The 12,404-nt window shown below is 38.8% G+C and overlaps 1 protein-coding gene across 1 annotated transcript in view; it reads right to left on the reverse strand.

The window, feature by feature from the left end:
- LOC124382836 (activin receptor type-1C) overlaps window positions 1–12,404 on the reverse strand; it is a 43,272-nt gene that overhangs the window by 26,121 nt on the left and 4,747 nt on the right. Inside the window, exon 2 of the mRNA XM_046845109.1 lies at window positions 8,909–9,139. Coding sequence (XP_046701065.1) covers window positions 8,909–9,139 — 231 coding nt within the window. The remainder of the gene's footprint in view (window positions 1–8,908; window positions 9,140–12,404) is intronic.

Consider the following 12,404-nt stretch of genomic DNA (forward strand, 5'->3'; position numbering starts at 1 on the left):
AGATCAGCTTTAAGTTTAATAGCACTTTAATGTAATCATTATATTATTAATAATTATATTATTAATTAATAATTAGTCATTAGAATTATCACAATTATTAGGAATATAATATATTATTTTTTATGAAATAGTTTATCTTTGATGTTTTTACCCATGTTTATTTTTTAACAAAGATTATTTGTGATTGAACATTAATTAGCTGACCCCTGGTTGAAAACCCATGGCATACAGTACTCCCATTGGTGACTTGCTAAGAACCAATAGTGTCTCCTCATTGCCGTGACTATGACCTTAAACAAAAAGACCACCTCTATATACCTTATCTATATTACCTTATATTCTGGTTATTTCACCCTAAAAGATCCAGGTAAACTGGTGGTCCTCACCTCAAAGAACCATAGAACCAGCTGGGCAGTGAGCTGCTTGCAGATGGACACTTCCACATCACTTTTATAAGTGCTCAGTGGACACAGGGCTGGCCTGGGCACAGTCTCATCTGCAAGAGCAGATAAGTTCATAGGTCTATTAATATATAGCATAGTGTCAACATCTTTGGCAGGAATGCTGAGCACAGTCGTGACATATTTGCGCTCTGGTTGCCAACTCAGGAAAAGTTGAATAGCATATTTAGTATTGGCTATTTAGAAAAGACCCTGGCCAGACACTCTGACTCTCTATTTCCTGCATGTATAATAAGGTCTGAATTTCATTGCAAGTGTGTGGATCCAGTAACTTTTTGGAACATACATTCACCACCACCAAATGGTAAATTTCCAATATGATTCCAAGATGCCTTGGCACCTTCATGTCGCAGAAGCATCGTCACCCAGATTAGACATAAACAGATTTTTATTAATTAAGAGTTTGGGACACTGCACCAAAGTGGACCATACTATATCCTGCATGCCTCTATCTAGCCACCTTTGCAGGTTCTGAAACCCCAATTCGTGGAAATACTTTGGCAAATAAATACAGTATGCAGGCAAATTTATGTAGACACCAGAACATCACACTCACATGCTTTTTAAATATTTCATTTTTATATTTAGTCCTACATGCTGACATAATCACTTTCACTAATCTGGGAATAATTTCCACTAGATTGTGGGGATTTATGGGTAGTCATTAAGCCACAAGGGTGTTAGTGAGGAGGTCTGGTATGGCTCTGTTCAGAGTTCTTTCACTCCAAACTTGACAAACCATGTTTTCAAGAATTGTTTTTTTGAACACAGGGAAAAGACAACAAATTGGGTAAGATACTCATGTTTTAATCATTTTTGTTTGAAAGCAACTCAGTATTTTTAAGCGAGCCCCTAAGGTGAATGGATCTATCAGTTCTGTTCAGGTTTATTTGAACCAAGCTATAAATTTCTAAAATTTTCAATACTATTACAATATTACTAGTACAATACAATGTACTAGTAATATTGCAAGATCAGGGTTCACATTTGGGCAAACTAAACAAATCATTTAACTGAATAGAATGAATGAAGTCAATGAAAAGACTCAGGTGTATGTGGTTGCAGTTGTCTTAAAATGTCCTTCCAGTTCTGTGCATCAAAGTCATGTCCAGTTACTACTGCCAAGTTTTGCAGCATGTTTTTTCCATTCCTTCTGGCAATGGGGATTGAACCAGCCAATTCGCCTTATGACCAACTGCACTTCATTACCGTGACTCCTATTGCTTGGTTAATGTTGTAAAATGCCTGCAATTTGCCCCTGCAGTTACAGAAGTGGCGGGCGGTCAGGGCCAGCAAAGCCTTTTCTGCTGGCCTTAACACTATCAGAAGCCCTGACCTACATTTACATCCTAAATTCTAATATTTGTTCCATGAAATGTATTAATTTATTCCCAACAGTTTATTATCTTCTTTTCGTAGCGTTTCTCTCGGCTGCACTGCTTCCAGTACATGTATGTGTATGTTAGATTTTTTGTCCAATCAGATTTCAGCCTCTATGTGCTGCCATGTCAATCTAATCTGCCCAGAGCCTTCAAAGTCAATACTGCTGGCTCTTTTACCATTAAGAATATTACCAACGGGTCTCTTTCCTTATCCAATCAGATTTCATATTCGCCTCACAGGGCTAGCTAGCTTGCCCAGAGTAGTGTCAGCATTTTTCCATCCTCTGATTGGTTGGTCAGAGGGAACTGTTACAGCCAAGTTCAACTGGCAAAACATGTGTGTAACGCTCTGCACACATTAATACATCTGAGTTAGACTTTTTTTATGCCTATGGAGAATGAGAAATTGATTTGCTCTATGACATACTTAAAAATCTATTTTCAAGAAAAGCTATAACGGCTAGTAGAGGTCGGCCAACTCCGAAGCTAGCTAGTTTGTCTCAGCCCGGGAAGGGGTTTGTTCTCCACTTCCAGACCAGTGAATACGAGTGGTACCACTGGATTACAGCCTCTGAGGAGCAGTGCGAATTATGAGTCTGCATCTCTGGTGAGCAGATTGTATTTGTATATGAATGTTTTTGTCATGTTATTAGACAAATATTAATTCTGAACTGCTCCAGATGATGTAGGTGGCACAGTTGTAGTGTAGATCAGTGGTCCCCAACCGTTTTTGCGCCACGGACCAGTTTCATCATCACTGTAGCCCACAACATTGTATATCTGCTTCAAATGGACATTTGGTGCAACCCAGATGAGGATGGGTTCCCTCTTGAGTCTGGTTCCTCTCAAGGTTTCTTCCTAATGCCATCTCGGGGAGTTTTTCCTTGCCACAGTTGCTCATCAGGAACAAACATACTTACAAAGAACATATTTACGTTTAATCACCACATTATCTGTGTAAAGCTGCTTTGAGACAATGTTCATTGTTAAAAGCGCTATACAAATAAAAATGAATTGAACTGAATTTAAAAACTGGTATTTTCTACATATAATAATTAACGTCAATACACTGTGTTGTCTTTTGGTTCATTTTGTTAGCTTGGGGGTTTAAATTTAGCTGTAATGTATTTTGTTAGCGGCCGGAGCAGCACCTTTAAGAAGGTAGCGGATGGTGGTAAGACATGTGACCGAGGCATCATGGCATGCATTAAGACTGAGTCATAGACAGATGTGGCGGAGAGAATCCGGTAATTTTCCGCTGCCCGTGGGTCGGGGACCACTGGTGTAGAGGTTTGGAGTTGTCTTAACTGGATTTCTTGCTTTAGTAAAATGGTTTTCACCATCCATATGTGAAATGTCTCTCTCTCTCTGTAATGCCACACGTTGTTATTTTGCGTTTTTGTATAGTATTGATGGTTTCTATAATCGCGACGTGATAGTGGTGGAATGTAGAGGTGGATTAAGTAGGGTAAGTCCTCACTGAAGGCCCAGGTAGCAAATGCACGGCCCACCACTCAATTACAGTATGGGCAGTATCCTCACAAAAAGTAGGGTAAGTTTTTGATAAAAACATTTCTAAGCACTTCGCTAAGATAAGTCTGAATAAAAGCCTCTCTAAATGCTGCAAATGTACTTTCACATTATCTAAATTTATCTTAAAGCCAAACAGAAAATGTTTTCTAAATTCAGATACTTCATGATTAAACTACATGATCTAATGTTCATTTAGTTCGTTTCATAAATGTGGAAACTTTTTAGATAAAGTCAACATTCATTTAAAAAAGAGAAGACATTACATTATCTCAACACACACTCTTATGGAGATATTAAAAAGCAATTTTGGCTTACAGTTTTAGACTTTCTTACAGGCACAGCAATTAGATTGACAATTGTTTAGTTTTCAGAGATATGAAAAGATAAAAAGAACAAGAAGATTTGAAAGGATTGCACAGCTTCAGAGCTAGACAGCCACACAGAGTTGTCAGCAAAGCACATCTCAGGATTAAATATTGGTATTTGTTATAAAATAAACTGATGTATAAGCAGGAGCAGAAAAGAGTTAAGAGAGTTTATTAAGCTTTTTAAAATCCTAAATCTAAATCAATGACTGCATCTAATTAAGTCTGCTCTTGTACTTAATTAGTGGTGCAGTTTTGTATTTTTATGTAAAACAGGTACGAGTCTTGGATAAGGTGTCATTTTGACTCTAACCATTCACAAAGTTGATATTTCCTGTGTCTCCCACTTAGCTATTATCCAAACTGTTTTCTTTTTTGAACATGCTAAAAAAAATCATCATAAAAAACTTAGAGCCTAACAAATGTTTTAGTTGCTACATCCAGGTGCAACTGCATTCATTTAATTTGCCTCATAAATCAATGTTCACTCTTTTTTCTTTCCCCTATATTTAATAAAAGAGTCATATCTTCCACATTATATTGAATATTGTAGTGTGGACCAGCTCATTTTACTCTCACTTTCTCACATTAGACCATCTCTGAAGAAGCATTTCATGGGAATTTGTTGCCACACCACTTCAACTAGGAGACCTAAACCTGTTCCAGCAGGACAATGTCCCTGCACACAAAATGAACTCCATAAGGATAAGGTTTACATGGGATGGAGTGAAAGATCTTTAGAGGCCTGCAATAACGCTCTGACTTTAACCCTATTGAACTTCTTTGGAATGAACTGGAAAACTGACTGCACCCCAGGCCTCCTTACCCTCCATCAGTACCCGACTAAACTAATGCTATTATGGCTGAATGAGTGCAAATCTCGACAACAGCGCTCCAAATTCTAGTGAAACATCTTCCCAGAAGAGTGGAGATTATTATAAACGTGCACGGTAAAATAAAGTGCAAGCTTGTTAATCGTCTAACAAATCAAAACTGATCTAAATCAAAGTGATCATGTATAGTGCAGTAAGCCTTAAAGGCTTCCAAGGCATGACATTTTATCTACACACAAACTTTAAAGGTGGAAACACATTCAAATTGAAACAAAAAGCACATAGAATATGAAGCATATTAGAATGCTTAATTGTGTCCTGCTGGGATTTCACAGTATAATACCTATAATCCATAAAAACAAATATTTCATTCAACGGTAAACACACCAGGTGAGGACTTTATATTACTCAGAATTCAATAAGAACAAATCACCGATCACAAACAGTGGACAAAGTAAAAACAACACCAAAGCGGTAACTAATGCTCACATGCTGTCCTTCAATTTATTACTATTAAGAAACCATTATTCTCTTACCTAAAAATAAAATGTAACCCTGAGCAAATCAGGACGATGCTTTCAGGTGTGTGTTTAACTAAAATACCTCCCTATTACACACAGTATGCAGCACCACGCTCTAATCACTTATTTCAGACTTCAGCCTATCAACCTTCAGCACAGCATATATGCAAAGCCAGTGGCTCAGTTGGAGTTTGCACACCTCCCTTTAGACCACAGTGAAGTATTAATAACTCTCAGCTGGGAGATAATGCTGCCTGTGTGCATGCAACTCTGCCAGGATATTATATCACAGCTCGGCATGAGAGGATCAACGTCTTTCTTGACTGCCAGGGGTCAAAATTTGCGATCACACATGCTCATACATATAAAAAGACTTGCCCTTTATTCCAAATATCATGTCTTTCATTCATCAGACTCAGACACTTTAGTCTACAAGCATGAGCATGATTTATTCGTCTTCAATAACCACTCTATCCTGATCAGGGTCTTCGTTGATCCGAAGCCGACATTGGGAATAAACAGCTGTGAGGCGGGAAGACATAGTGGATGAGAGTCCATCACAGGGCGCTGTAAACATTCTCACACACACACACACACACACACACACACACACACACACACACACACACACACACACATTCTCTCATTGGTGCATTCCTTCTTTTTTTTTAATAATGTTCCAAATTGTTGGATTAATTTTTAAATCACTCCAACGGTGAGTTCCTGCAAACCGCAACCAAATGCAAATTCTACACTTGAAATCAACTCCAGAACTTATCATAAAAAGGTTCTTCATTTAATTTTGGAATAATAAGGAAATGGGCCACACCTGCCCATTAAACTGCTCATCGGTCAACAGTCCAATTACTTTAAAGCCTGCGAAAATGGATATATGATTGAAAAAATTGAAAGAAGATTTTTTGCATTTTTTTTAGATTTGCGATATAGGTACAATACAATTCAGTCATACCTTAATAGCTTTATATCAAGTCCATGATGGTGGTCACGAATATTGAGTGACTGTCCATATACATATGGACCCTTGGGTAAAAGTTTTCAGACACAAACCTATCCTATTTCTCTGGATATAAGTTAATTAGGTTAGAAAGCATTACATAAAGTCAATATATATTCACCAAAACATTTTTTTGCAGTAGTACTCTATGCAGAAATAGAGCATCAAGATGAATCAAACAGGGTTTTTTATTCACAAACATACACACACAAACCTGAGTGCTGCTGGCTGGATATTTTGTTTGTTGGACTATTTCTGTTAAATATTGCTGTACCTGTAACACCTATACCAAAACTACAAACATCAGTGTCAACACATAAGTATCATTTCTACCACCAGAAATATCTTTCAAACAAATAACATCTGTTATCTGAAAGATTTGTTTCTTCACTTTTTGGCACCTTAGGTGAGTTTCCTATTCTGCCCACCCCCTCCCCGACTCCGCCCTCCGACCAGATACTGTACCATAAAAATAGTTTGCAACAGTCAATAAAAAACATGTAATATTAATTGCAAAAATGCCTAAATTCAAGTATGTGAATAAATACTGTATGTTAAATTTGAGCAGAAAAATAATTAAAATGGGTGAGGGCAGTGGCGAGGTAAGGCAGTGGTTGCGCCTTAGGCGACCGCCCACTTTGCCTATGCCTAGAAACGGTGTTGTTTCCATTAAAGCATGACTCATAGAAAGTTGAAAAACTGTGCAGCAATGGCAGGACATTGGGGCCAGCATGGCCTTCTTTGATAAACTGAACGCTATCAGAATCACTTAGTTATGTTTTTTTCCATGAATATCTAATACTGGCTGAGAAAAAAGGTGACCATCTGTGAGCAACAGTATGGTTTTATGCTGAGGAAGAGCACCACAGATGCATTATTTGCTTTGAGAATGTTGATGGAGAAGTATAGAGAAGGTCAGAAGGAGTTGCATTGTGTGTGTGTGGATTTAGAGAACGTGTACAGCAGGGTGCTGAGAGAGGAGCTGTGGTGTTGTATTAGGGGGTCAGGTGTGTCAGAGAAGTATGTGAGTGTGGTGCAGGACATGTATGAGGACAGTGTGACACCAGTGATATATGCAGCAGAAAACGACAGACTGGTTCAAGTTGGAGGTGGGACTGCATCAAGGAGCAGCTCTGAGCCCTTTCTTGTTTGCAGTGGTGATGGATAGGTTGACGGACGAGGTCAGACAGAAGTCTCCATGGACTATGATGTTTGCGGATGATGTTGTGATTTGTGGTGAGAGTAGGGAGCAGGCTGAGAAGAGCCTGGAGAGCTGGAGGTACGCGCTGGGGAATGAAAGTCAGTATGAATAAAACAGAGTACATGTGTGTAAATGAAAGGAGGGCAGTGGTCTGGTGTGGATGCAGGCAGAAGAGGTGGATGAGTTTAAATACCTGGGGTCAACAGTGCAAAGGAATAGAATAGAATAGAATAGAATAGAATAGAATAGAATAGAATAGAATAGAATAGGCTTTTATTTGTCACATATACATTACAGCAAAGTGAAATTATTTCTTCACATATCCCAGCTTGCTTAAAAGCTGTGGTCAGCCATGATACAGCCCCCCTGGAGCACAGATGGTTAAGGGCATTGTTTAAGGGCCCAAGAGTAGCAGCTTGGCGATACTGGGGCTTGAACCCCCAACATTCCAATCAGTAACCCAACATCTTAACCACTAAGCCATGGTACAACGCCCTGGGAGCAGATACGGTTAAGTGCCTTGCTCGAGCGCACAACAGTGACAGCTTGGCAGTGCTGGGGGATGAACCCCTGTCCTTATGATCAGTAACACAAAGACTTAACCATTGGACCACTACTGCTCTAAAGAAGAATGTGTTAGAGCAGTGAAGAAAAGAGTGCAGGCAGGGTGGAGTGGGTGGAGAAGAGTGACAGGAGTGATTTGTGATAGTAGGGTATCTGCAAGAGTGAAAGGGAAAGTTTATAGGACTGTGGTGAGACCTGCGATGTTGTAGGTTTAGAGACAGTGGCATTGAGTAAAAGACAGGAGGTGGAGCTGGAGGTAGCAGAGCTAAAGATGTTGAGGTTTTCATTGGGAGTGGAAATGGACAGGATTAGAAATTAGTTTATTAGAGGAACAGCGCATGTAGGACGTTTTGGAGACAAAGTGAGGGAAGCGAGATTGAGATGGTTTGGACATGTGCAAAGAGGGGGCCATGGGGTATATCGATAGAAGAATGCTGAGAATGGAGGCATTTGAAAGAGGCAAATGTAGAGGACAGAGTAGTATGGAGACGGATAATCCGCTGTGGCGACCCCTAATGGGAGCAGCCAAAAGATCTATTTAATTATTTCCAAAAGTCTATTCTCTTCATTTCATAGCTTATCTCACTCTCATGCTGTTTCCTGTCTTGAATGTTAGAGTTTCTATCCAATCACAATTCAGCTTTCACAACACGTGTTAAAGGAATCTGCAATGTGGCTTTTAAAATCAGCAGAGCGAGCACCTGTAGCATTTAGTACATGTTATTTAAAGGGTACTGATTTAACCTATTTGATTTCGAGTTGGTGACACTGGTGCTCAGTTAAACTGCTATTCTGTAGAATATTGATGGTCTCTATGGCCATGGCATCATAATGATGGTATAAAGAGGGGAATTAATTCAGGTAGGACACCACAAAGATATATATATATATTTATTTTATTTTTATTTTTTTATATATTTGTCCCTCAGGAGCCTGGGTCTTCAGAGACACTACAATTATTTTTCAGTTATAGCATTTTAAACAAAATCATCCCCAAAAGGAAAGCTGAACAGGAGAAAAGAATGCACGGTACCTGGGCGTAAGTGAAGCGTTTTGTTGTTGCAGAAATCAGTAAAGCAGCAGTTGCGTTTTGACACATCTTTGGAGCTGTAGCAGAAAACCTGTCCCTTTAGCTCGCTGGGTGACAAGCAGGACTTCACAGCCTCCTCCTTGCCATTGATGAGCATCACCGAATTCCAGCATGCACCCTCAGCCTCCGTCTCACAGGTGTAATTCGCACACAGCTGACACACACACTTAAGTGCTGGAAACACACAGAGAAAAATATCTGGCTATTCATGGACACCAAAACTTTTAGCAGAATAAGGTTGTTTTTTTTAAGTGAGATGCTGATAAGGTTTGCAAGAGATTTTTGACCAAGGGGGGGAAAATTTGCCAAGGCTTACACCTGCTACAGGTGTTGTATTGTATACTGGTGAATCTCTGCTGTTAGTTAGTGCACATATGCCTTTTGTTGTTAAATGTTATGCGATGAACGGGAGGCGAAAGCCGCGCTTGGCGGCGCGGAACGTGGGATGAGCAGCAAAAGCATAGTATGAACACCATCAGGATCGGGGGGAATCCGCGGTGAACCAACATATAGCAACAATAACGGACAGTGAGAGTGTGGAAGTTTAAATAGGAGCTGGTGATGATGATAAACGAGCACCATATGTGCGTGATTGAAGCCGAGAGCTTCAGAGAAAGCGGCCGAGAAAGCACCTGCCACGCTGAAGGGGGCCGAAGGGGGCGTGGCAGGTGGATTCCTGACAGATAAACATGTACTGTATGTATTTTTATAGCATGCCTTCATCAAACAAATCGCAGCACACTGTTGTGTAAAAAAACACGTGCATGCACATTCTCATATATTAACGCACATCATGTACATAAAGAAATTTCAAGCACGTTAATATATTGCCACCATTTTGATTTTCGTTTATCTCGATCATCGGTTATCTCGATGCTTTTTGGCGTCCTCCCTAGGACATCGACATAACCGGGTTCCACTATATATATATATATATATATATATATATATATATATATATATATATATATATATATATATATATATATATATATATACATAAACTTGATTTATAGAATTTTAATAAATGCTGATCATTCTTTTTTAAATAATTCATCAGTCTTCATTGTATTTTTAGCACATCCCATTAAGCCCGTTTTACACCAAATGACTATATCACTGCATCCCATAAAGCGAAAAGGAAGAATGTTGTGCCTTAAGGATCCTGGGCAAAAATTATTGCTTTATTGTCATCCTCAGACCTCATAACCGGGAAACACCATATGTTGCTTGTTTAAATTTGTCTCCATCATTCAAAACAACTTTCTCTGCTGTTCTGAGAATGTAATCATTAATTCTTCAGTGTTTGCACGTTATACCAAGTAAGCTATACTCAAAACATGAAGAACAAACTAACTAAACTGAGCATCGGTTTTAAGAATCAGAATTTAAAGCAGAATAATGATTTAATAACCAAGTACTCTAGTGTTTGTATGAAGCATGACTTGACAGCGGAGTTCTCATTGTGTCATTGTAATAACATACAGACACTGAGGAACAACAGTTGCATTATAGAAATGGACACAATGAACCCTATGAAACCAAATGTTTGTGAACACCTGATCATAACACATTTATGATTGTTAAATATCTGCTTTCAGGTTTAGTCCCCTTTATGTTTTTATAAGAAATATATGTCTAGACCAGGGGTCATCAACCTTTTTGAAACTGAGAGCTACTTCTTGGGTACAGATTAATGTGAAGGGCTACCAGTTTAATACACACTTCTGAAATAACAAATTTGCTCAATTTACTTTTAAAGTTATTATTAATAATTAATGATATTCATCTATATCTTGTCATCTATATTTTGATATTGTCATTTATAAAATCACACCAATGCAAGTGTGATTTTGTCAAAACCCACCAGCCATGCCTCCCTCCAAGGCTCTAACTCTCACTCAGCCTCTCCCTGCTCTAATTACCTACACCTGTTCCCCATTACCTTTCCCTTTATAAGGTCCCGATTCCGCCTCACTCACGTTTGGATCTACTCACTGCCATGAGAGATCTACCGGACTTCCTACCACTCGTACTTCCATGCTCCTGGCTCCGCTTCGGAGGAAGCACTCAAAATAGGTTTGCCTTTAACGGTTCACATTGGCGATCATCCCTAGACTACCCGCATTATGGATTATACCCACTCTCCAGTTCGTACTTCTCCTCAAGCCTCTGCCTTGTATATGTTCAGACTAAATAAAGACAAGGTGTTTAACCATACTCCAGTTTTCGACTCTTGGTCTATCCGTGACAAATTTAAAAAAGAATAGAACAACAAAAATTTGATGCAGCTCACTGGTAAGTGGCACTATGGTGAGCTATTTTTAGAAAATACCACCATGTTGGTGACCCCTGGTCTAGACCCTAGAACCCTAAAATCAGTCTCTTGGTAGTCCAAAAAAATACCTTTTTGTCCTCATGTTACAATCCACAATTAATAGCTAGAAATAGCCACATAAGGATGAGTATAATCTGCTTAACGTCTTGGGTCTTTAACCATCTTGTAGCCACTAGTTGAGTGAGTTGTACCCTTCATGTTACGCAACAGGATTCAGGACTTTAGAGCGCAAGTAAATCTGGGTAAGGCTAATAGACTAACACTGTGCTAATCTCAAACTGCCCCACTCGCACCTGCTCTGCTAAAACGGGTTAAACTCTCCTTCTTTCAGAACAACAACCCAGAATAACGTCTATGCCACAAAAAGGATAAATCCAATACCTGGATACATCTGATGAAAGACTTAATGTGACTGGCATATCAATCACAAAACATTTCCTTATAGCCTGTCAGCAAACATGCAAAATTATTTTGTTTACTCACCAGTACCTGCTTGATGAAAAACTCTATTTGAGCTCTCATTTTTCAGCCTAGAGACTATAGCTTGACTTCAAAAATGATTAACGGTGTCTCAGCATTCAAAGGTGAAGAGATCATCTTATAGCCTTCACGATCCTGAAGCTTGTGGCCAAAAAAAATATATCCCACATGGATTAGTGATTTGCACAAAAAATTAGCCTAGCTAGACTGTAGCATTTAATCGTTTTATACCGACAGTGTAAAGGCACCTGGGGAAATGAGACAAATCTGTACATAATAGTTACCAGTTTTAGGGGTAACTTCCAAAAAAATAGACTTTGTACAACTAACCATAGACTGAATTTCCATATGTTCCACTGCATTACAAGTAAGTGGCAAAAGTTTGAGTACCCAATAAAAAGTTTCAGAAAGTGTTCACAGCACTTTATTTTAATTTCATTATGTTATGCACTGTAAACATGGTATCCATAGGGTCCAATTGTACTATTAAAAGTAAGTAACTGCAAATCAATGTAAAGTTCTTTTGACTGATAACCTTTATCATATAGTGTAACATATCCATCCTGATAGGTTTAATGATTTCCAGAATTAAACCCATCAGGAGAAATATCCTAATAAATC

This window comes from Silurus meridionalis, chromosome 3, assembly GCF_014805685.1.
Source record: "Silurus meridionalis isolate SWU-2019-XX chromosome 3, ASM1480568v1, whole genome shotgun sequence".
In the NCBI taxonomy this organism is placed as follows: Eukaryota; Metazoa; Chordata; class Actinopteri; order Siluriformes; family Siluridae; genus Silurus; species Silurus meridionalis.